The 26,633-nt window shown below is 45.4% G+C and overlaps 1 protein-coding gene across 1 annotated transcript in view; it reads left to right on the top strand.

The window, feature by feature from the left end:
- Positions 1-3,177: 3,177 nt before the first annotated feature.
- Positions 3,178-26,633, top strand: part of tprn (taperin) — a 103,852-nt gene continuing 80,396 nt past the window's right edge. Inside the window, exon 1 of the mRNA XM_068012806.1 lies at positions 3,178-5,801. Within this exon, the coding sequence (XP_067868907.1) occupies positions 3,246-5,801 (2,556 nt within the window). The 5' untranslated portion in view covers positions 3,178-3,245. The remainder of the gene's footprint in view (positions 5,802-26,633) is intronic.

Genomic DNA, 26,633 nt, shown 5'->3' with positions numbered 1-26,633 from the left:
CTGTGGCCCCAGGGTGTCAAGCATTGCGGTTGTGGAAGATGGTAAATGACATGATGGTGGGAGAGAGGGACAGAGCATCAAAGGGAGAAGTGAGAGAGCTGTTGAACAGATCAACAGAGACACTGACACAGTGATGGGTGAAGGCCGGGGAGAGGGAATTGATGAAAGATCTAGGGGTGAAGACCAGTTGGATTGCAAATAAGTATGGAGATATAAATTGTAAAGGAGACAAGGCTGAAGGCAACTGAACAGTGATCCAGAGAAACATTTGAAAGTTGGAGGGAGTTTAACTGGGTTCAAGGAATTAGAATACGAGTTATTCATGTTTTCTTTTAAATTGTTGAAATTATCTTACTGATCAGCCATGATCTCATTGAATGAGGGAACAGGCTGGAGGGGCTGAATGGCCTCTTCCTATTTCTCTGCTCAACTCTTGACTTAGGAAATGAGAGAGGCAAAGAGAGAGCATGAGAAGCTAATATAGAATTGAATCCAGAAGTCTTCCATAGGCATATAAATAGTAAAAGCAGAGTAAGAGGAGGGGTGAGGCCGATTAGGGACAAAAAACATGGATGCAGAGGACATGGGGAGTACTACATGAGTACTTTGCCAAGGAAGAATATGCTGCCAAACTTAAAGTCAAAGAGGAGTTAGTTGAGATACTGGATGGAGTAAAAATTAATAAAGCGGAGGTATTAGAAAAGCTGGTTGTACTTAAAGTTGGTAAGTCACCAGGACTGGCTGGGATGCATCTGAGGATGCTGAGTGGAAATTGTGGAGGCATTGGCCATAATCTTCCAATTCTCCTTAGATATGGGGATGGTGCTCGAGGATTGGAGAATTGCAAATGTTACAGCCTTGTTCAAAAAAGGAAGCGAGGATAATCTCAGCAACTGCAGGCCAGTCTGTTGAACCTCGATGGTTGGAAAATGTTTAAAAACAGTCACTTGGACAAATGTGGATTAATTAAGGAAAGCCAGCATCGAGTTGTTAAAGGCAAATTGTGTTTAACTAACTTGATTGAGTTTTTGATGAGGTAACAGGGTTGATGAGAGTAATATGGTGTATATGGACTTCCAAAAGGCTTTGAGAAAGTGCTACGCAACAGGCTTGCCAACAAATTTGAAGCCCATTCAATACAAGGGACAGTGGCAGCATGGATATGAAGTTGGCTGAGTGACAGGAAACAGAGTAGTGGTGAACTGTTATTTTTCGAACTGGAGGAAGGTATATAATGGGGTTCCCCAGGGGTCGGTAGTAGGACCACTGCTTTTCTTAATGACCTAAACTTGGTGTACAGGGCACAATTTCAAAATTTGCAAATGACACAAAACTTGGGAATATTGTGAACTGAGGAGGAGAATAGTGACAGACTTTAAGAGGACATAGGCTGGTGGAATGTGCGGACACATGGCAAATGAAATTTAATGCAGAGAAGTGTGAAGTGATACACTTTGCTAGGAAGAATGAGGACAGGCAACATAAACTAAAGGGTACAAAAGGGGGTGCAGGAATAGAGGGACCTGGGGATATATGTGCACAATATGTTGAAGGTGACAGGGCAGGTTGAGAAAGTGGTTAAAAAGGCATTTGGGATCCTGGTCTTTATAAACAGAGACATAGAGTGCAAAAGCAAGGAGATTATGATGAACCTTTATAAAACACAGGTTTGGCCTAAACTGGAGGATTGCGTCCAATTCTGGGCACTGCACTTTCGGGAGGATGTGAAGGCTTTAGAGAGGGCGCAGAAAAGATTTATGAGAATGGTTCCAGGGATGAGGGACTTCAGTTACATGGATAGATTGGAGAAGCTGGGGCTGTTTACTTCAGAGATGAGAAGGTTGAGAGGAAATTTGATAGAGATGTTCAAAATCATGAGAGATCTAGAGTAGATAGGGAGAAGCTGTTCCCATTGGCAGATGGGTCAAAAACAAAAGGACATTGATTTAAAGTGATTTTGTTTTATTCTTTTATGGGATGTGAATATCGTTAATTGACCTTGGAAGGTGGTGGTGAGCTGCCTTCTTGAAACTCTGCAGTCCATCTGGTGTAGGTACAACCACAGTGCTGATAGGAAGAGAGTTCCAGGGGTTTAACCCAGCAACAGTGGAGGAATAGACAAATATAGTTCCAAATCAGGATGGTTGGGTGGCTTGGAGAGGCACTTGTAGGTGGTGGTGTTCCCATGTTTTTGCTGCCCTTGACCGTCTAGGTGGTAGAGATTGTGAGGTTTGGAATGTGCTGTCAAAGGAGACTTGGCAAGTTGCTGCATTGCATCTTGTAGATGGTACACACTGTGTGTACTGGTGCTGGAGAGAGTGAATGTTGAAGGTGATGGATAGTGTGCTGATCAAGCGGGCTGCTTTGTCTTGGATTGTGTCGAGCTTCTTGAGTGTTGCTGGAGCTGCACTCATCCAGGCAAGTGGAGAGAATTCCATCACACTCCTGACTTGTAGATGGTGGACAGGCTTTGGGGAGTCAGGAGGTGAGTTATTCACCACAGAATTCCCAGACTCGGACCAGCTTTTGCAGCAACATTATTTATATGGCTGGTCCAATTAACTTTCTGGTCAATGGTAACTCCAGGGTGTTGGCGCAGGATGTAGTGATCATAATGCTGTTGAATGCCAAGGGCAGATGGTTAGATTCTCTCTTGTTTGAGATGGACATTGCCTGGCATTTGTGTGGCGCGAATGTTACTTGCCACTTGTCAGCAAAAGCCTGAATGTTGCCCGACATTCATGGACATTGCATGCAGACATGGACTGCTTGTTATCTGAGGAATTGTGAATGGTACTGAACATTGTGCAATCATCAGCAGCAAAACAAGCAACAGCGGCATGAGGAATAACTTTCTTAGGCAGGGAGTGGTCCGGATCTGACACTGCCTGAGAGTGTGTTGGAGAGACATTCAGTCGTGGCTTTCAAAAGGGAATTGGATAAGCACCTGAAGAGAAAAAAATAGCAGGGCTACGGGGAAAAGGTAGGAGAGCTGGACTAGGTGAGTTGCTCTTGCAGAGAGCCGGCAGGGGCACGACAGGCCGAATGGCCTCCTTCTGCGCTGGACCTATTCTATGATCCTGCCCGGCCGTGCAGGCAGGTGGCGCTGTGGCTCAGCTTCAGCTCCGCCCCTTCTGCAGCGTGTAGTGGTTTCCATGGAGACGGGGGCGTGTCGGGGGCGGGGCGCGGTGGCCATTGGGACGGTGGAGGTCCATTTGTCAGGCGGCTAAGATCGAGCGGACGGGATGTCGGTGAGTGAGCAGAGACCGCCGCCGCTGTCTTCCCCTCAGCCGCACAGACAGGAGGCGGGCCCGGACGGCCACACCGCCAGGATGCCGGCTTGGAAGAGGGAGATCCTGGAGCGGCGGAAGGCCAAGCTGGCGAGCCCGGCGGCGGACGGCCGGAGCTGGATCCCAAGCCGGGCCGCGTCCCATAGCAACCGGGCAGGAGGGGAGCCGAGTCCAAGTCGGGAGGCTGTTGTTGGCGGAGGGTCGGAGGCCGGGCCGGGGGGCGTCGTACTACTGGAGAGTATCGCTCCCATCCAGCAGAACCCGTTCATTAAGCGGGAACGGCGGCGACGGCTGGCGGAGCGCGAATCCCCGGGAGGCGGCTGCTCTTCCTCGGCCAAGCCGGTGCAGCAGCTGCTGGAGTTGTACAGCCACATCCCGGGGGTCCGCACCATCCAGGCCGACAACATCATCATCATCGAGTCCGACCCCGACTACTTCACCGAGGCCGGCTCCAGGGACGGCGGCATGCCCCGGGTCAACAGTGTAAGCGAGCTGCTGTCCCGGGCCGGCCAGGGCAGCGTGGCCGAGATCCGAGCGGCCGAGGTGCTCATCTACGAGGGGCCGGTGAGCCGGAGCGAGGAGAACTTGAGTACCCTGGGCACCGAGGAGCCGAGCCCGGCCCAGCTACAGGGCAAAGTCAGCCGCCTGCTCGAGAAGTTTGACCAAAACTACGTGAAGCCAACTCGGTCACGGAGCACGGAGAATCTGCTGGACGGCTTCTCCCCTTCCAGGGACCCGCATAAAAGGCCACTCCTGTTGCCAAAACCCCTCTCTCTCAGCAAGCACAGCCAAAGACCAGCATCGCAGGAAACCCAGTCCAGAGCTGGCGTCAGTGCATCCCCCGAGGGTGCGAGGTCACCTGGCCCTCACTTGGACAGCGTGCCTCCGTCTCGTCTCAAATCCTTCCCGGTGTTCTCGCCCACCAGATATTCTGCTCCTCTGTCTCCTGGCCGCACATCTTCTGTTCCCCCTGTAGCCTTACATGATCAAGGGAGTATTAAAGTGGGTGCCAGTGATAAGACTGTGCCTGAAGACAGATCCTACTCCGTGTCTTCTTATCGTAAGCAGTTTGAAAATGTACCCGCTAATGGACGGCAGCTCAAGCAGAAGGACTCTCCCCCAAAGAAAGCTCCGTCACACAGGAGCAACGAGAACATCTTGACAGATTGGACCAACAAGGAGAGTAAGTTAATTGAGAATGGTCACCCAGAACTCGATTTAATGGAGGCTGATTCATTCTCTGTGAATGAAGGAGAGATGGACAATGAAGATCAGGTAGATGGAGTTGGGAGTGGCCGGGTGCCTTGTTCTGCCACTGCTTCCAGCAATGAGGTTTCCAAAGGGGCTAATACATGGAGGCCAGAGTATGAGGTAGATCTGAGGAAAGCTTCAAAATTGAGCCCTGAAACACCCCAGTCTACTGCAGCTGGTGGTTCCAGATCTTCATCTGCAAAACCCAGCGCCACTCCCTTAGGGAAGGTGAACCAGAACTATGAAGCGGAAGGTTCAGCCAAAGTAACTCCAAACCAATGCAATGGCGTGTCTGCTTCCACTAGCCTGAACGACTCCTTTGAAATAGTACCTGCTACACCTCCAGATTTTTCATCCATTCCGGAAGATGATATCCAAGCAAGGGCGCTAGCAAATCTCAAAAAACAGTCCAGGAACTCATTTGTTGTGATTCCAAAGAAAAGAGTGGGTGCCTCTGTGGCATCAAGTGAGGTTTGTGATTATAAGGAAACAAATAAAATATGTGAAAAGCCAAAAGTTGAAAATAGTACTTCCACTTCTGTTGAGGTTCGAACAAGCAGAATTTCTGCAGTTTCTCTGGAAAGGATCAGCCCATCTGACCATAAACAAAGTAAAGAAGAAAAACTACCTGTTGGAGAGCCTCTTTTTCCCAAAACAGATTTCAAGCCAAAGGAGAAAGAGACCTTGAATAAATCTACATCAAGGGGTAGCTATGACGTCTCTTCTAAGCATATGAGTGCTCAGCTTTCAGTTGGAAAAGAAACAAGTGTGTTGCCTACTGAGATGTCCAAAGCAGAGCAGAATGCTGAATCCACTGTAATATTAATTAGAAAAGTGACATCTCGGCTTGAAGATGACCTCCCAGTCACAAATATAGATGATATCTTGGTAACAGAAGAGAAAGAAAATCCCAAACAGCCAACTGGGGCCAAATCAACTGTAACAAAGGACAAGCCTTCTGAAGAACCCTTTGGTAGCCCACAGCACCCCTTTGTGCAGCGAAAGAGTGGAAACACCTTCACCATTGTTCCTCAACGGAAGCCAGCTAGCAGAGACCAGCATCCCTCTGTCAATACAAATGAGATTTCTCAGGCAAATGGGACTGATGAGCAGTCAGTGGAAGATCCTGAACCATCACTTGCCAAATTGGGGGTGCTATTAAAGAAGCGCTATCCTCTTGCTGAGGAGATACAGGTGATAGGAGGGTATCTGTCATTGGAGAGATCCTGTTTGTCCAAGGGTGGCTCCACGAGAAAGAAGGTAGGCATCCTGATTCAAATAGCATCTTGGGATCCATGTGTGATATAAATTTGTAGGGAAAACAAATGGGTGACTGATTCTCATAGGTTTGACACAAAGAAAGTCTCCTGGGTGAAAGGTTGTTGATCCTTTTACTGTGTATCCTTGAATATGCTACAGTACAGCAATTACAAAGTGGTATTGGATACTAAAACATGCTATGTCACGCAGAGTAGAGCTGTACCCCAATAATCTTTTAACCTTAAAGTAAGAGGCCCACCCCATGCACTGGAGTGATTGCCAGTTTGGTCCCACATTGTTTGTTTTGTGCTGTGCTGTGGGCTCAGGGCCTTCAGCAAGATGACATTCTCACTGCTAAGTGGGAATAAAAAGTATCAGCACAGGCTCTCCCACAATTGATTCGAAAGTAAATGCATCCAGATCTCTGATTTAGATCAAATGAGCAATAGGGTGAGGTAGAGAAACACCACTGTATTCGTGCTTCAGGCATGACAAGAACTTTGTAATCAGCAATCCACAAAACCATGAAAAACTTTTTTACGCAGTGAGTGGTTAGGATTTGGATTGCACTGCCTGAGAATGTGGTGGAGGTAGACTCGATCATGGCTTTCAAAAAAGGAATTGGATAACTATCTGAAGAGGAGAAATTTTGCAGGGCTTTGGGGAAAAGGCAGGGGAGTGGGACAAGCAGAATAGCTCTTTACAGAGAGCCAGCACAGACACGATGGGCTGAACGGCCTCCTTTGTGAATTCTGTATGATTCTATATAAGCCAACCATTATTATCTGGGCCATATAATTTGAAACTTGTCCCATGCAGGGTAATATTTTGAGTTTAATTTAGATGATGAGTGCTTTTACCAGGAAGGTTATAATAAGTTGGAGCTGCTCAAAGTTCAGCTTTGCTAATCCTTTCAGAAACTGCAATCTATTTTGACATGCAGTTGTTTTTAGTAACGCTTCCTAACAATTCACTTTGCTTTTGCTGCATCAACTTCCTGAGAAACATAGTTTCTGAACGGCTCCAATTTCTGACTGAAGTTGTCATTCTTATGGAGTTTCTTAATTCATTCAGGGGATGTGGGCATCGCTGGAAGGGCCAGCATTTATTGCCCACCCCTAATTCCCCTCGAGACACTTGCAATCCGTGTGGTATAGGTACTTCCACAATGCTGTTAGGGAGGGAATTCCATGATTTTAACCCAGCATCAGTGAAGGAACAGTGATATAGTTCCAAATCTGGATGGTGAAGAACTTGAAGGGGATCTTTCAAGTGGTGTTCCCATGTGTCTGCTGCCCTTGCTCTTCTAGATGTTAGAGGTCGTGGGTTTGGAAGGTGCTGTTGAAGGAGGCTTGGCGAATTGCTGCAGTGCATCTTGTAGATGGTACACACTGCTGCTGTTGTGTGTCTGTGATGAAGGGAGTGAAGGTTTAAGGTGCTGAGTGGTGTGCTGATCAACCAAGTTGCTTTGTGCTGGATAGTGTCGAGCTTCTTTAGCACTCACCCAGGCAAATGGTGTGTATTCCATCACACTCCTGACTTGTAGATGGTAAGGCTTTGGGGAGTCAGGAGGTGGGCCACCCACTGCAGAATACCCAGTCTCTGACCTGCTCTTGAAGCAAAGGCATTTTATGTGGCTTGTCCAGGTAAAGTTTCTTTATGGTGAACCCCAGGATGTTAATCTTGCAGAATCTGACCATGGTAATGCCATTGAATGTCAAAAGGAGGTGGTGAGACTGTCTTTTGTTGGAGATGATAATTGCCTGACACTCGTATAGTGTAAATGTGGCTTGCTACTTATAAGTCCAAGTCTGAATGTTGTCCAGGTCTTGCTGCATGTGGACAGGGACTGCTTCATTATCTGAGGAGTTGAGAATGTGTTCCAGTATATATTTTAATTCTGTGAAAAGGAATTCTTGTCTGAAAGTATGATCCGTAATTCTAAGTTCCTGTAACTTGACTGTAATTGGATTGTGTACGAGAACCCAGAGGCTTTCGGACTGCCATCAGGACAATTAAAGGGATTAAATACTGACTAACCCACTACATTAAACTGTGAATTATATCCAAATAAAGATTTCTGCCTGTTTATAATAGAATGAACTGTTAATTAGGACAGAATGGAAATTGTGTGACAATCACAGTGATAAATCTTCATTTCAGCAAATGAATCGAAGCTGGATTTCACTAAAGGGCCAAGTAACTGGGGAATTAGTTTGGAGGACTATAATCTGAATTGAGATATTGAGGACTTTTAAAAAATTTCCTTCTGGCAAGTTCTGGTTTCAGAAACTCCCCATGTGGAGAATTGTGGAAACTTTCCTTTGGCACCATGTGTTCAAAGTATTACAGGAAGTTTCACCATGGTGCTGTTGGGGGAGTTCTCAGCCTGACATTAGCACACACAAGATGTGACGTGCTTTTGTCCCATTGTTCCTTGGCTTAACATTTGCAACGGGATGCCCTGTGATATGGGATACACCTGGTATGAGGGATGGTTAATAAGCTTGTGGCACAACTGTGGGTAAGGGCCAGGCACTGGCATGAAGTGCACCTGCATGTGGGAAATGTGCATTGGATCATTTAGTGCACCTCAGTGTGAGGGGCAGGTATTGGGGCACGTAGTACTTCCATATATGATGTGTGTGTATTGGGGAAATGCGTTATGTCAGTATGTCAGAAGAGTGGGTATTGGGATGTATGGTAGGCTGATTGGGGCTGTGTATAAGGGTCTGTGGTATGCCTGAATGTAAAGGGTGAGATGATATTGTGTTCTTTACTGGAAATGCTTCATAGTTTCCTTTATAATTTATTTTGCTGATGTACATAGCAAATTTAATGATTTGGATTTAGTTATAAAATGGTTACCTCCACAGCTTCTTATCTTTTCAGTGTACATCTGGCTGTTTGTCTTTCCATGTCAAAATACATAGATCAGAGTTTTATCCTTCGCATGGCCCAACTGAGGATTTATAAATAAAACCATTTATTCCGAAAATGTCTCCAAGTGTTACTTCAGAGTTTAGAGCAGTGATTTCTACACATGTCATTTATTTTAACCAGAATAATTAAAAGCTTTCCATTTTACCTGTTGCTGACAGGCAAATATAGAATTGTATGAGCTATGAACTTGATGATACTGTGTTGTATCATCCTCTGTAACTAATCGCTCACTTGGATAACATGGTGATGGTGAGTCATCTAGAACGATCAAAAGTCATGCTGCTCATTGTACGTGACCAAAACTTCAAGTGCAAAGACCAGTTCCAATTGGTCTGGCATAAACAACCAGTGTGTGAATTTCTAATTTGACTCTAAGTTATCAGCAGGTGTGAATAGATAATTTAATACTTGAATTGGTTCTGAGGCAGTGTGTAAAGCCTGAGGACTGCCTTCAGTTTGAGGTCAACATGACCTGAATGCAATGTTGCAGAGCCATGAGTGTAAACTATGAAAGTCTGTTCTCACAGCAAGACTCTGGTTAGTTCCTGGTGCTGTGTAACTGTCCACAGGAGTCTGACAGGATATCGCACACCTAGATGATGGACGTGCTTTCCAAAATGGGGTTTGGGGAGGGAATCTGCAATTGGATCAAACTGCTCTACACAAACATCAGTAGCGCAGTCTCAATCAATGGGTGGGAATCGGAAAGTTTCCCGATCCAATCTGGAGTCAGACAGGGCTGTCCTCTCTCCCCGGTCTTGTTTGTTTGCTGTATTGAACCCTTTGCTGAGTCTATTAGGAAGGATGCGAGCATAAGAGGGGTGACAATCCCAGGCAGCGGAGGCACTCAGGTTAAAACCTCCCTGTACATGGATGACGTCGCCGTCTTCTGTTCGGATCCGCTGTCTGTGCGCAGACTGATGAACATCTGCGACCAATTCGAACTGGCCTCGGGGGCCAAAGTTAACCACGGCAAGAGCGAGGCCATGTTCTTTGGGAACTGGGCTGACCGATCCTTTGTCCCCTTTACCGTCAGGTCAGACTACCTGAAGGTGCTGGGGATATGGTTCGGAAGGGCCGAGGCATACACCAAAACCTGGGAGGAGCGAGTAGCCAAGGTACAACAAAAGTTGAGCATGTGGGGGCAGCGATCTCTCTCCATTGTGGGTAAGAACCTGGTCATCAGGTGCGAGGCGCTCACGTTGTTGCTGTACGTGGCGCAGGTCTGGCCCATACCCCACTCCTGCGCTGTGGCGGTCACACGAGCCATTTTCCGCTTCATCTGGGGATCTAAAATGGACCGGGCCCGGAGGGACACGATGTTCAAATCTCTGGATGAGGGCGGGAAAAATGTACCCAACGTGGCCCTCATCCTGATGACCACCTTCGTGTGCGACTGCATCAAGCTGTGTGTAGACCTCCAGTACGCAAACTCCAAGTGTCACTACGTGCTGAGGTTCTATCTGTCCCTGGTGCTGCGAAGGATGGGCCTGGTCACATTGCCGTGGAACGCTCCATGCAGTTGGACCGTGCCATACCACCTATCCTTCGTGGAGCAGTTTCTGCGGGAAAACACCTTTGACCACCGGTCCATCAGGCAGTGGTCTGCACGGAATGTCCTCAAGGCCCAACGGGAACAGGAGACGGGGGATCCTGTCTGATGGTTCCCCGAGCAGACCGCCAAAGTCATTTGGCGGAATGCCTCATCACCAGAACTTTCAAACAAGCACCAAGTTGTAGCTTGGCTGGTGGTGAGAAGGGCCCTCCCCGTCAGATCCTTCATGCACCCCCGAAGTCTCGCCCCCTCTGCACAATGCCCCCATGGTGGCTGTGGTGGGGAAGAGACGGTTGCCCACCTCCTCCTGGAATGTGTCTTTGCAAAGCAGGTGTGGAAAGAGATGCAGTGGTTTTTGTCGAGGTTCATCCCAAGCAGCTCTAACACAGGAGTCTGTGCTCTACGGGCTGTTCCCAGGGACGCACACCGAGACAAACATCAACTGCTGCTGGAGGACTATCAATTCGGTGAAAGATGCCCTTTGGTCTGCCCGAAACTTGCTGGTCTTCCAGCGCAAAGAGTTGTCCACGACCGAATGTTGCAGACTGGCACATTCCAAGGTCCAGGACTACGTGCTGAGGGACACACTAAAGCTTGGGGCAGCTGCAGCAAAGGCTCAATGGGGAAAGACCACAGTGTAAGGTCCCCCCACCAAGCTGAACTGAGGGGCTGGATCCATGGGAAACCCCTCGAACTGTATCGGGAAAATTTCTGTCTCCTGTATAATGTAAAAATGTATCTGGCACGGCAAATGTGAAATGGAAGGGTTGTGAGGCAACTCATGATTGTCGAGAAGGAAACTGATCACCTTTGCACTGTTCGTATTTTTTGACTTCGTACTGTTTGAAACTGGTAATGTAATTTTCAGATTTTTATGAATAAAGTATATTTTGGAAATAAAAAAAAACTGTCCACTTGCTGTTAGGATTAGAAGAGTAGAGCCAAGAGCAAAGAACAACATATGTGGTGGGTGCAGGAGGAGCATATAATAAATTAAGATGTTAGGTCAGTATTTCTGGTTCCAGCTGCATTATAAACATGGAAAAATGAGATCAAGCTCACTGACATGCAGCTCGAAGTAAAGGACGGCTACCCGACCCGAACCCGATGGGACCCAAGGACGTGTCGGATTGCACTTCCGGGTCTGACATTCGGGCTCGGGTCGAGTCAGGTTGGATACGCTCTCCTCACATGTTAGTGACTGCATTGTTAATGTAATTTTTTGACTAGTGGTTTTGTTAGTTATTTTAAGCTTGTGCAGATCAGCGACAAAGTGAAAAACGGAAGGTAAGTTAACTGATGGTTGGGTCGGGCCTGGGAAAAATGGAAGGACTCGGGCCGGGTCGGGTTTAGGTCGGATGTGGTTCTGTCGGGCTCGGGTCGGGTTTTTATTTTTGCAGACCCGAGCAGACCTTTAATTCGAAGGATTAAAACCTATGCCACTCACCAGACCCAGTCCCCTGGGGTGCCTTGTAAGCTGCTATTTAAGGCATGCTCCTATTTCCCGATGTCTGTGCTATATGTACACTGCACATATACTGCACAGTATCAACAATGTATGATTGTGTTGAGTGAAACAAAAAGTATGGGTTCCTTATGCCTATGTGTTTTAATATATAAAGGCAGGGTCTTATCCTTCCTATTTCTTGCATGTTTGAGGATTTCTGAACAATGTCTCAAAGTATTACTTCAGAGTCCAGAGCAATTATTTCCATACAATAATTTTTTTAAGAAGGGAAGTTTTATAAGCCTTACATTTGTCAGTCAACCAGAAAATGAATTTCGATATAGATAAGTGAGTTGGTGCATTTTGATAGGAAGAATAAGGAGGCCACATGCTCCTTGGAAAATAAGAGTCAAACTGGGATAGAGGAGCAAAGTGATGTAGGACTACAGATACACAAGTCACTAAAAATAGTGACGCAGGTTAATAAGGCAAACGAAACACTGGAGATTGAAAAGCAGCGAAGTTATGTTAAAATTGTACAGAACATTGGTTACATCTCACTTGGAGTACTGTGCGCAGTTCTGGTCTCCATATTATAAAAAGGACATAGAAGCACTGGAGAAGGTGAAAAAAGCTTTACAAGGATGATATCCGGTAAAACTTTTCAGGTCTATCAGGAATGATTGAACAGACTGAAGGATGACCTGACCTGGTCTTGTAAGATTTTGGAAAGGGAGACATAGAGAAAATGGGGCAGGCCTAAACTAGGGGCCATAATTGTAGGATAGTCATTAATAAAGCCAATATGGAATTCAGGTGAAATCTCTTTACCCAGAGAGTGGTGAGAATGTGGAATTTGCTACCACTAGGAATAGTTGAGGCCAAAGAAGTTGCATCATTCCAAGCAGAAGGGCCACCCGCGCATCAACACGAGCAGAATTTCTCACCCACAGCTGTTAGAAAAATTTCTAAATTCACTTGTAACAGCCCTTCAAAACACTCCCACAGGGGATGCTGAGACCAAGTGGGCCCACATCAGAGACGCCATCTATGAGTCAGCTTTGACCACCTACGGCAAAAGTGCGAAGAGAAATGCAGACTGGTTTCAATCTCATAATGAAGAGCTGGAACCTGTCATAGCCGCTAAGCGCATTGCACTTTTGAACTACAAGAAAGCCCCCAGCGATTTAACATCCGCAGCACTTAAAGCAGCCAGAAGTACTGCACAAAGAACAGCTAGGCGTTGCGCAAACGACTACTGGCAACACCTATGCAGTCATATTCAGCTGGCCTCAGACACCGGAAACATCAGAGGAATGTATGATGGCATGAAGAGAGCTCTTGGGCCAACCATCAAGAAGATCACCCCCCCCCCTCAAATCTAAATCGGGGGACATAATCACTGACCAACGCAAACAGATGGACCGCTGGGTTGAGCACTACCTAGAACTGTACTCCAGGGAGAATGCTGTCACTGAGACTGCCCTCAATGCAGCCCAGCCTCTACCAGTCATGGATGAGCTGGACATACAGCCAACCAAATCGGAACTCAGTGATGCCATTGATTCCCTAGCCAGCGGAAAAGCCCCTGGGAAGGACAGCATTACCCCTGAAATAATCAAGAGTGCCAAGCCTGCTATACTCTCAGCACTACATGAACTGCTATGCCTGTGCTGGGACGAGGGAGCAGTACCCCAGGACATGCGCGATGCCAACATCATCACCCTCTATAAAAACAAAGGTGACCGCGGTGACTGCAACAACTACCGTGGAATCTCCCTGCTCAGCATAGTGGGGAAAGTCTTTGCTCGAGTCGCTCTGAACAGGCTCCAGAAGCTGGCCGAGCGCGTCTACCCTGAGGCACAGTGTGGCTTTCGTGCAGAGAGATCGACTATTGACATGCTGTTCTCCCTTCGTCAGATACAGGAGAAATGCCGTGAACAACAGATGCCCCTCTACATTGCTTTCATTGATCTCACCAAAGCCTTTGACCTCGTCAGCAGACGTGGTCTCTTCAGACTACTAGAAAAGATCGGATGTCCACCAAAGCTACTAAGTATCATCACCTCATTCCATGACAATATTCTTTTTTCTTTTTTTCTTTTGGGCCTCCTTATCTCGAGAGACAATGGATACGCGCCTGGAGGTGGTCAGTGGTTTGTGAAGCAGCGCCTGGAGTGGCTATAAAGGCCAATTCTGGAGTGACGGGCTCTTCCACAGGTGCTGCAGAGAAATTTGTTTGTTGGGGCTGTTGCACAGTTGGCTCTCCCCTTGCGCCTCTGTCTTTTTTCCTGCCAACTACTAAGTCTCTTCGACTCGCCACAATTTAGCCCTGTCTTTATGGCTGCCCGCCAGCTCTGGCGAATGCTGGCAACTGACTCCCACGACTTGTGATCAATGTCACACGATTTCATGTCGCGTTTGCAGACGTCTTTATAACGGAGACATGGACGGCCGGTGGGTCTGATACCAGTGGCGAGCTCGCTGTACAATGTGTCTTTGGGGATCCTGCCATCTTCCATGCGGCTCACATGGCCAAGCCAATATGAAAGGCACAATTCAACATGGTGGCTCCTCATCAGAGCCCTTTCCTATCCTGAGTGGTGTGAAACAGGGCTGTGTTCTCGCACCCACACTTTTTGGGATTTTCTTCTCCCTGCTGCTTTCACATGCGTTCAAATCCTCTGAAGAAGGAATTTTCCTCCACACAAGATCAGGGGGCAGGTTGTTCAACCTTGCCCGTCTAAGAGCGAAGTCCAAAGTACGGAAAGTCCTCATCAGAGAACTCCTCTTTGCTGACGATGCTGCTTTAACATCTCACTGAAGAATGCCTGCAGAGTCTCATCGACAGGTTTGTGTCTGCCTGCAATGAATTTGGCCTAACCATCAGCCTCAAGAAAACAAACATCATGGGGCAGGATGTCAGAAATGCTCCATCCATCAATATTGGCGACCACGCTCTGGAAGTGGTTCAAGAGTTCACCTACCTAGGCTCAACTATCACCAGTAACCTGTCTCTAGATGCAGAAATCAACAAGCGCATGGGTAAGGCTTCCACTGCTATGTTCAGACTGGCCAAGAGAGTGTGGGAAAATGGCGCACTGACACGGAACACAAAAGTCCGAGTGTATCAGGCCTGTGTCCTCAGTACCTTGCTCTACGGCAGCGAGGCCTGGCCAACGTATGCCAGCCAAGAGCGACGTCTCAATTCATTCCATCTTCGCTGCCTTCGGAGAATACTTGGCATCAGGTGGCAGGACTATATCTCCAACACAGAAGTCCTTGAAGCGGCCAACATCCCCAGCTTATACACACTACTGAGTCAGCGGCGCTTGAGATGGCTTGGCCATGTGAGCCGCATGGAAGATGGCAGGATCCCCAAAGACACATTGTACAGCGAGCTCGCCACTGGTATCAGACCCACCGGCCGTCCATGTCTCCGTTATAAAGACGTCTGCAAACGCGACATGAAATCGTGTGACATTGATCACAAGTCGTGGGAGTCAGTTGCCAGCATTCGCCAGAGCTGGCGGGCAGCCATAAAGACAGGGCTAAATTGTGGCGAGTCGAAGAGACTTAGTAGTTGGCAGGAAAAAAGACAGAGGCGCAAGGGGAGAGCCAACTGTGCAACAGCCCCAACAAACAAATTTCTCTGCAGCACCTGTGGAAGAGCCTGTCACTCCAGAATTGGCCTTTATAGCCACTCCAGGCGCTGCTTCACAAACCACTGACCACCTCCAGGCGCGTATCCATTGTCTCTCGAGATAAGGAGGCCCAAAAGAAGGAATAGTTGAGGCAAATAGCATAAATTAATTTAAGGGGAAGCTGGATAAGTACACAAGGGAAAAAGGAATAGAAGGATATGCTGATGGGGTTACACTAAGAAGGATGCGAGGAGGCGCATGTGGAGCATAGACCAGTTGAGCCGAATGGCCTGTTTCTTTATGTTCTATGAATGCCAGGTTGAATCTTGATGGTAAACTGGGTTGTTGAGGGCGTGCAAAGTATTGTGTATTCAGTCTGACACCTACACTGACCAACCACACATCTAGTAGAGCAAAGAAAGAACCATTAGTAATGGTAATGCTATCTCTCTGGCTGTTAGCCATTACACTAATATTGAAATCTATTAATTACATAAACTGATGTTTTAAATATTCTGAACATTTTAAAACATTACAGATATCTTTTACTTAAACTGTATGTATTACAATTCCATTTGGCTGCTTCTATTTTCCATAATGGGGAGGGGAAACACAAAGCATAGTAAAGCTTGCAGATTTATATAAGGGAGTGTGATTGCTATGGTTTGCTTGGTTGTGTTTGTACAAGTTGTAGGTCACGCTTTCCTAGAGGGATCTAGCCAGCACTGGTATGAAGGTACACAGGCTTTGGTCTACGTGTTGTCAAGTGTCTGAGATCATGCACCTTTGCCATGGTGATTTGGGTACTCCACTCATTCCATCTCTGTGTCCAAGTCTGGCCTTGTTTCAGCAGTTCATTTCTCTGCTCCTAGTTGCAGCGTGCGTCATACCTTGTCAACCACTGAAAATTCCAAAGCGCTTCTTTCCTTCCCAATTAGAGTCTGTTGTGTGGTGGAGGTGGGGGGAATGCTAAAATGAGTCAGTTATGTTTTGTTTTAGTGAGACTGCTACTAGCTTCTGTAACTTGGTTCCATACGTTTTTCTAATTCTACAGCATTTATTCAACAATGTTGTCTCCTTGCTCATTTTGTTGTTGACCTAACACAACCATAATCCTGTTCATCAGAACTTTATAAATTTTCAAATTAATGTGGAGAAATTCCATTGAAAGGTGCTCTTACCCTAGGCACCTGTAAAGTGAAGAGCCAGTGTGGATTTGGCATCTCTTGCAAAGCAATTATCCAACTATAACGCCCAATTTGATGCATAACTTAGTGAGAACATCTGACCAGCAAAGTCTGCTTCAGTCCAGAACTTCTGGCCCCAAGCAAGAAGAACTTGCATTTATATAGCACCTGTCAACCGCAGGATGTCACAAAGCACTTTACAGCCAGTGAAGTACTTTTGAAGTGTAGTTACTATTAGAATGTAGGAAGCGTGGCAGCCAATTTGTGCACAGCTGGATCCCACAATCAGCAATTAAACAACAGCTTGTATTTATAAAGCACTTTTAACATAGTGAAACATCCTAAGATTCTTCACAGGAGTGTCATCAAACAAAATTTCACAGTGAATCAGAGATTTTCTGAAAAGCAAAATACTGCGAATGCTGGATGTAAGTGCTGGAAATACAAAGCAGGTCTGGCAGCATCTGTGGAGAGAGAGTTAACGTTTCAAGTTTGTGACCGTTAATCAGAACTGAGATTTTAGGGCTGCTGGCCAAAAGCTTGAACAGAGAGGGAGGTTTAAAGAAGCATATTCAGGGCACAGAGGGGTGGAGAGGTTTATGGAGGGAACTCCAGTGCTTGGAGCTTTGGTAGCTGAAGACATGGTTGCCAGTAGTGGGGCAACTAAATTTAGGGATGCGCGTGAGGCTAGAATTGTAGGGGCACAGAGATCTCAATGATTTGAAGAGCTGGAGGAAGCTACTGAGATGGAAGGGGTGAGGATATGAAGGGATTTGAAAAACAAGGATGAAAATTTTGAGTCGCCGCCAGACTGGAAGCCGTTGTAGGTCAGTGAGCAAGGGCAATGGGTGAACGGAATTTGTACGCAGGCAGCAGATTTTTGGATGAGCTGAAGTTTATTTGGGATGGAAGTTGGGAGGCTGGCCAGGAGAGCATTGGAATAGTCCAATATAGAGGTAACAAAGGCATCGATGAACGTAGGCAGGGGCAGAGTCAGGTGATGTTGCAGAGATGGCAGTAGGCGATCTTAGGGATGGCACGAATATGTGATCGGAAGCACGCCTCTGGATTAAATATAATGCCAAGGTTGTGAACAGTCTGGTTCAGCTTCAGGCAGTTGCCTGGGAGAGGGTTGGAGTCAGTGTCTAGGAAACAGTGTGTGTCGGGGATGGAAGACAATGACTTCAGTCTTCCCAATATTTAGTTGGAGGAAATTTCTGCTTGGATGTCAAACATGCAGAATGACACATCACAGTGGAGGGGTCAAGATACTGACCAGATAATCTATTTTAGTGATGGTGATGGGATAAATATTGGCCAGGACACTGGGGAGAACTTCGAATATTGCCTTGGGATCTTTTACATCCGCCCGAGAGGGCAGACGAGCCTCCAGTTTGAGGCCTCATCTCAAAGACAGCACCTCCAACAGTGGAATGCCCTCAGATAGATAGATTTTACAAATCTCAGAGAGTCGAGGGTTATGTGAAGCAGGCCCAAAAGAGGAGTTGAGGCCTGGAGACAGATCAGCCATGATATTGAATGGCGGGGCAGGCTTGAAGGACTGAATGGCCTACTCCTCCTCTTTCTTATGTTCTAGTACTGCACTGAGATATCACCCTAGATTTTATGCTTGTTCCCCTGGGGTGTCACTTGAACCCACTGACTCTGAGGTGAAAATGTCACCAACTGAGCAACGGCTAACAAAAACGTGAGCCTCCAAGTCGCCGGATTGCAGGCGCTTGCTACCGGCCCCGCATGAGTGCCACGTGCTCCTGTTTTATCTGAAGTGTTGGTATTGTGCTCAAGTATCGAGTGGGACTTGAATCAGAGCTCACATTTTGTGTAATTTTTTTCCCACTGCTATTTTACAGAACTAAATTACACCAAAATATTTGTCAGTTTTCTCAGTATGTTAATGTGGAACTAACTGTGGTACTTCCTGCAGAACCAGGTGACTCATCGTTCACAGCCTTTTGTAAACCATTTCTCCTCTTTTGTTTCTTTGCATCTCTGGATTGAAAATAATCAGTCCCAACTTCCTTAATGGAGTCAGGAATATGTTGACTATTTCTGCCAAGTACAAAAAGTGCCCACCACCTGACTTTGTCGTGACTCGAGTAGTTTGGGTTGAAATCTCCACAGTGATGTAGTTTGAGGTTTGCAAATGCTTCTCCTCCTATATAGCAAGTATAAAGGAACTCTTGGACTTCTCTAGCTTACTGTTCAGACATGTGTGAAATATTTCTGAAGTCATTGCCAGATCTACTAGCAGATATTAATTGCTGATTGTACACCAAGATAGACAATCTTTTCACTAAATGGTGGATTCAAATCCTTTTTTTATGTGTTGAGAGGATTGTTGATTTTGCTGACCGTGTTCAAAGGAGCCTTGTGGTCGCATGACCATGCACAGTATAGAAATGCTGAGACCGTATTCAACATGTTATTTTTGTGTCTCTGGAACGCCCCGTAGTAGTGCTGTAAGCTGAATATTCCCTAGTTTATTTTTGTAATTTTGCTGTGTTTGTCACTTGTCGTTTCTCCTCCATCAGTTAGGAACAAGAAGAGTCCATCTGCTGCTCAATTGGATTATGGCTGATCAGTATCTCAATGCCGCCATTTACCAGCCTTTGATCTACGTCCTTGAATGCCCTTTCCTTACCCTGTTCAAAACATCTATTCATCTCCACCTTGAAAGCTCCAATTGACCTCCAGCATCCACAACCTTTTGTGGAAATAGCTTCCAAATTTCTGCTACTCTTTGTGGGGAAAAAATGCCTTCTGGTTTCACTCCTGAAAAGCCTTACTGTAATTTTAAGACTATGTCCTTTTTGCTGAAAATAGAGACATGTTGTTGAAGCTTTTCATCTTGCACTCATCAGGTCAATATGCAAGAATAATCAATGTAAGAGAAAACAACAACTTATCCTGCATGAGGAGAGAGTGCTGATTTTTTTGGCAAGTGAACTCTGGTACAGGAATTGCCATGGAGAATGCGCCTGTTTACGGTGACTGACAGTTAACTGCCAAGCTTTGTTTGAAATTTAAACCAGGTAGCTTGACTCTGGTCAAGGCATTGCCCTGAGGAATGAACCAGCGAATGGCTGTCACTTATTTTGTTCAGCTGAGACAGGTGCAATGTGTATCTGTTCTTTCTGTCTGCAAAGAACAGGGGCCTGTGTATTAATATATGTAGCTTCCAGTATGTGCCACCCTGTAAGCCCTACTGACGATCTTAAATTGGTTGTCAGCGTAATTCTTAGTGCACTGCGGATTATTTAGCAAATGTTGTCCAATCGTGGAATCACATTTAATGTTGGACACTGTTTTGAGTTTTGCAAGCATGGGCTGGTTTGGTAGTCGTTGGTAGTACAGAACTTGCCTGTACCTTGCCTGTTGCGAACAGCATGTCCCTTCTGTACCCAACCAACCCGTGCTTGCAAAACTCAAAACAGTGTCCAACATTAGATGTGATTCCACGATTGGACAAAATTTGCAAAATAATCTGCAGTGCTCTAAGAACTACGCTGACAACCAGTTTAAGATTGTCAGTCGGGCTCGCAGTGTGGTGCATTTGCGTGTACTGGAAGCTACATATATCAATACACCGGGCCCTGTTCTTTGCAGATGGAAAGAGCATGTACACACATTGTTCCTATTTTCAGCTGAACAAAATAAGTGACAGCCATTCGCTGGTTCATTCCTCAGTCCAATGCCTTGACCAGAGTCAAGCTGCCTGGTTTAAATTTCAAACAAAGCTTGGCAGTTAACTGTCAGTCACTGTAAACTGGTGCAATCTCCATGGCAACACCTCTACCAATAAGCACTCTGTTCTCATGCAGTATAAGTTGTTGTTTTCCATTACATTGGTTATTCTTGCGTATTGTCTTGATGAGTGCAAGATGAAAAGCGTCAACATGATGTCTCTATTTTCAGCAATTCTTAAGTTCTGTACTACCAAATGACTATATGTCCTTTTTGTTTTGGTGGAATAATCCAGAGGATGTACTCTCTATGTATCCTATCAAATTTTTTTATTATTTCATCAATTTTCTTAACTTGTGGCCATACAAGCATAGTTTATACAATTTTTTTTTTTAACCCTGGTCACATTATGGTGAATCTGTGATGCATCCCCTAAAGTATCAGTGCCCAAACTTCAGAAGGGGTCTGCGCAAGGTTCTGTATAAGTGAAGCATCACATCTTAATTTTTATATTCAGCCCTTGAGATAAAAGCCAACATTTCATTAGCCTTTATTACTTTTTGTATTTGTACACTAGCTTTTAATGATTTGTATGCACAAACGCCTGCATCCCTTTATTCCTCCCCGACTCCCTCCATTAAGAGAGTATTTTGATTTGTCTGTCTTGGATTCAAAGTACATGACCTTTCACTCCCAACATTGAACTCCATCTGTTGTAGTTTTGCCAACTACTTAATTTATCAATGTCCCTTTGCAGCCCCTTATTGTGCCTCCTACCATAGTGTCATATACAATCTTTGATCTATAACACTCTTTTTACATCCAAGTCATTGATATATATGGTGAAAAGCTAAGGCCCCAGTACATATCGCTGGGAAACGCCACTTGTCACATCCCGCTATTCCAAAAAATAAGCCCTTTATCCCTATTGTCTGTCTCTCACATCTCAACCAATAACCAGTTAGTTGTTTTCTTCAGTTAGAGGATTAATGAGTATGGATTCCAGGAATGCCAGACCCAGTGAAGGCTACCATGCTAGGTTAGCAAGGGGGTAAAGAGACAAAAAGAGTGATATTGGAAGCAAATGTAATGGGCTCGGAAGAAGGAAGTAGAGATTTACTAACCAGGAAATTCTAGCTAATTTTAATTGCCATGGTAACCATGAAAGTGCTCTGTTTGGAGATGCATACTGGTGCTATTTATTCCTATCCTCCCGTGACTTCTGACAATTAATATTGAGTTGTAATGTCAGAAAAGAATTTAAAGGAAATGTTTTTTCTCTGTAACTTTGATTTGGGAATGGAATGGTTGGGTGGAAGTTGGGAAGGTGCATTATCTGACATCGATTTCTTGTATTTTTTTAAAAATGATACAAGGAACATTAAATAGGTTCCATCAGGTGAGGAAAAAAGAGACAGTTATGTGAACCTCTTGCCTTATTCACTGCTCTTCTGTTTGTCCAGCTGCTTGAAGATAGCATTTAAAATTTTAGCTGCTCTCCCTTGTTAACTGGACAGGCTAATTCTGCTGCCAGTGTCCTAACACTCATATCACCCCTGTGCTCGCTGACCTATATTCTCATCGTTGTGTTCAGTTCCCTCCAGGGCGTTACCCCTCCCTATCTCTGTAATCTTCTCCAGTCCGACGACCCTCCAAGGCATCTGTGCTGCTCCATTACTGGCCTCTTGGGTATCCCTGATTTTAATTGCTCTACCATTGGTGACCCTGCCTTTAGCTGCCTAGGCCCTAAGTTCTGGAATTTCCTCTCAATCTCACCACACCTCTACCTTTAAGTCATTCTTTGAAACCCATCTCTTCGACCAAGCTTTTGGCTATCTGTTCTAATGCCTCTTAATAGTGTCATAGAATCATACAGCACAGAAACAGGCCTTTCGGCCCATCACGTCTGTGCCGGCCATCAAGCACCTACCTATACTAATCCCATTTTCCAGCACTTGGCCCGTAGCCTTGTATGCTATTGCGTTTCAAGTGCTCATCTAAATACTTCTTAAATGTTGTGATGGTTCCTGCCTCTGCCACCTCTTCAGGCAGCGTGTCCCAGATTCCAACCACCCTCTGGGTGAAAAAAGATTTCCTCAAATCCCCTCTAAACCTCCTGCACCTCAACTTAAATCTATGCCCCCTGGTTATTGACCCCTCTGCTAAGGGAAAAAGTTTCTTCCTATCTATGCCCCTCATAATTTTGTATACCTCAATCATGTCCCCCCTCAGCCTTCTGTGCTTTAAGGGAAACAACCCCAGCCTTTTCAGTCTCTCTTCATAGCTTTAATGTTTTGATTTATGTTTGATAATTAGTCCTGTGAAGGGCCTTGGATCATTTTAAAGGTACTATATAAATGCAATTTGTTGAAACGTGGTTCACGTGAATAGAAGTTCTGTACATGCTATGCAGGCTGAACTCTCCCTATGCCCACCTCTAATTTTACAAAGCAAAAATTAAAATATTAGTTCAAAATAAAGAGTGCAAAAAATATATTAATCAATTGCTGCAGATAGTTGACATTCAGTGACCTCTGGTTCACTTCAGTAAGTGATACTGTTAGTGATCAGCAGTAAAAGGCACCAGCCCACCAACATAATGTGGATAAAACCGTTCAGGGTGGAGTTGGAGTCAGTTTTTAAAACGGACACTTCCTACATGTGCAAGCTGCGTGCAAACAGGATGTGTACTAGTTTCTGATGTAAGGCTGGTTCATTCCTTGTGTTGTCTGGTAGTTGTTAAAGGTGGTTCATGGTTTTGGTTCATAGTTCAAGTGCCTGATACTTCCCAAAGGACAGTCCAAGTATAATGTCGAGGTCAGTTCTTTGTGCATCGTGTTTGTGCTAAGGCGTGGCTCGAAAAGGAACTTTACCCTCATCATTGAATGCCAGCCTGGTGTCTGAGAATCATTCAGGAAATTGCAAGAATTGCTTTATGAAGTAAGGGGTGGATTTTCCCTTGCACTGGCCTAATGCCCTCTAGTTGATTCTTTTATGATTTACCTGATTATGATACCCATTTAATGTCTGATTGTGTTACCTGCTCTTTGTTTAGCTGACAGGATATAGCTGCAATAAAAACAAGAAATTCTGGAAAAACTCAGCGGGGCTGGCAGCATCTGTGGAGAGAGAAGCAGAGTTAACGATTCAGGTCAGTAACCCTTCATCTGATGAAGGGTCACTGACCTGAAACATTAACTCTGCTTCTCTCTCCACAGATGCTGCCAGACCTGCTGAGTATTTCCAGCATTTCTTGTTTTTATTTCAGATTTCTAGCATCTGCAGTATTTTGCTTTTATTTTAGGGGATATAGCTGCAGTTGCGCTAATAGGCTCTAAGAAATGTTAATAGTTGAAGAATCTATGGTATCGGTATGGTAAGGAAACATGCATGTCAGTGGTGGAGTGACAGGGTTCAGTGATTGAAGTGGAAATGTGCAGTGAAGTGTCGGTGCTAACTCATCTTCAATGGACTGTAAAAACTGTAGGCTTTTGTTTCTGGTGGGGCTTTTTTGGCATGGGTTTTATTCTAACGTCTTGATTTTTATAACTAGTTTTGAATTTTCATCTGTTTCCGTGAGCCCACAAATGGGAGAGAATTAAAGGATAACAGGTGATGTAGTATACTGGGGTATGTTGTCATGGTGTCAGTAAGCTAGTTTCCTATTGAGGTATTGAGATTAGCCAGATGCTTTCTGCAGTGGTTTACTACAGGGGGGATTTGGTTACTTTTTTGTAGCCTCGTAGCAGGCTAGCTACCCACCCTAGAGCATGGTTACCTGACCCGAACCCGACTGGGCCCGATGATGTGTCAGGTTCGGGTCGCTGTTCCGGGTGCAGCATTCGTGTTCGGAGTGGGCTGGGTTGGACACAGTGACAGCCAGGACATCAAGGCGGGGAACACTCTGCACTCGTCTGCAGTGAGCGATTCCATCCAAGGTAGAGCACAACCTCTTCAATAAAGTTGATTATATTCCGGTAGTCGGGTCGGGCGCGGGAGAAAGTCAAAGGACTTGGATTGGGTTGGGCTTGGGTCAGGTTTCATTTGCAGACCCGAGCAGGACTTTAACCCACCCTCTTGGTTGAAGAATAGGTGAATGGGGGCAAAGACAAGGTTTTATAAAGAGCCGATAAATTAAGCTCAGGATGCGCCTGTGATTGAACTACTGCGAGATGACTAAGCACAACACCCAAGCTGCTGCTCAGGTGTTGCCATTGTGTAATGCTGTTGTATTAAATGTCAACTGTTGATGAACAGGGCCAGTGGAATGAATGGAGATGCACCCTCCTGTACACCACTGGGGATAGGGATTACTCCTGTGCTGTTACGTAAACTGAGCTGGGTGGAGGAATAAGTGGATGGCAGAGTGGGTTGGAACAGTGTCATCTAAAGGACTTTGAATCAGATTTGAACTCAACAGAGGTCTTTTTGCCAATTAAATTCAGATATGTTTGGAGCTGACTTGATACCTTTTTCATTTTTTTCTCAGGATGTGGGTGAGACAGGCAAGGCTGGTATTCAGTGCCCATTACTACTTGCCCTGAGCAGGTGATGGTGGGCCTTCTCTTGTGGTGATGGCACTCCGACAATAGTGTTAGGTCAGTAATTCCAGGATGTTGAGGTAATGAGGATTATTGGGCTCAAAGTCACAGCAAAAATCTGCTCATTATATCTGCATGACCTCAATTTGCCAGATGCCAGATCAGCCCTGTGTCTTTTATTTTAAAAATCTTGTCTAGAACATGCACTTTCTGTAACCTTTTTCCTGTCGCACTTTTTCAGTCATGCCTATCTGTCAAGCTTATGCATTTTGGTATAATTGAGTCATCCCAGCTCTGTCTCCAGTGCAGATGGTGCTGTTTTCCACTGCACCACCCACCTTTGGCCTGTGAAAAAGACTTGTCATCCTATGCTTCCCCTCGGCTGCTATTGTTGCTATCACTTTCATAATGAATTGTAATAAAAATGCACTTTCACTTAATCACCATAAACCAGTGGTTCCAATAATATATTGTACGTTTACTTACAATGTAAATCAGGTATGCCCTTGGATTCTGTGAGGAAAGCTGCAGAAACATCAGTAATGTAAATCCTTCTATTTCATAACCTTTTCATATGAATTTCTAGCTAGCCCTGGTGCAACATTTGGCCAGTAATTCTCACGGGTAAGCTCAGTGTTTCTGCTGCTTGAAATGCACAGCCAGACTTGAACGTTTTGAACTCTGCTGACAAAATTATGGATCATTTTGAAGTACAGTATGTAGTTTCTTGAAAATTCAGATTGGAATTTACACATAATAAGCTTTTATTTCTTTAGCTGCACCGTCAGAAAATAAGCTTTGCACTGAGGGATATAGGCCAGGTGTTTTGATTTGTAGATCAATCTGTGCAGAGAGCTATTCTGAGAGCTGCTCTGATTATATCTAGTCAAGGTATCAATTGGGTCTGTAAGGGCTACAAAGATGCTCCTCTTTTGTTCCAATTCTCAGTTGACTCATGGCTCCATATCAAAGAGCCTTATCTGTCTGGGAATAATACTGTTGGTCATCTGTAGTTTGTTTGGTCTAATTGTATTTCCACATGGCATTGAGATGTTATTCTGTGGAGCTAAAGCACCCACTTTGCTTTCATTTAAAATACAATAAAGACCTCAGTGAATTTCTAAATGCTTTATTGCTGAAAGTGGTTTAAATCATTGCTGCAAGTTAAATGTAGTATTTCTGTTAATTTAGTGACTGTTTAAATTTGTCTCAATTAAGTCAGGTTATAGTATTAACCTGAGCCACCTGGTCTACTTTTTTTTTAATTCATTCATGGAATGTGGGCATCACTGACCAGGGCAGCATTTATTGCCCATCCCAAATTGCCCTTGAGAAGGCGGTGGTGAGCCGCCTTCTTGAACCACTGCAGTCCATGTTGGGTAGGTACACCCACAGTGCTGTTAGGAAGGGAGTTCCAGGATTTTGACCCAGCGACAGTAAAGGAACAGCAATATAGTTCCAAGTCAGGATGGTGTGTGACTTGGACGGGAACTTGCAGGTGATGCTGTTCCCATGCATTTGCTGCCCTTGTCCTTCTAGTTGGTAGAGGTCGTGGGTTTGGAAGGTGCTGTCTAAGGAGCCTTGGTGCATTGCTGCAGTGCATCTTGTAAACACTGCTGCCACTGTGCGTCGGTGCTGGAGGGAATGAATGTTTGTGGATGGGGTGTCAATCAAGCAGGCTGCCTTGTCCTGGATGGTGTCGAGCTTCTTGATTGTTGTTGGAGCTGCACCCATCCAAGCAAGTGGAGAGTATTCCATCACACTCCTGACTTGTGCCTTGTAGATGGTGGACAGGCTTTGGGGAGTCAGG

The sequence above is a fragment of the Heterodontus francisci genome, chromosome 32, assembly GCF_036365525.1.
Source record: "Heterodontus francisci isolate sHetFra1 chromosome 32, sHetFra1.hap1, whole genome shotgun sequence".
In the NCBI taxonomy this organism is placed as follows: domain Eukaryota; kingdom Metazoa; phylum Chordata; class Chondrichthyes; order Heterodontiformes; family Heterodontidae; genus Heterodontus; species Heterodontus francisci.
Note: the sequence above shows the minus strand (reverse complement) of the source record. Positions and strands in the feature narration are given on the sequence as shown.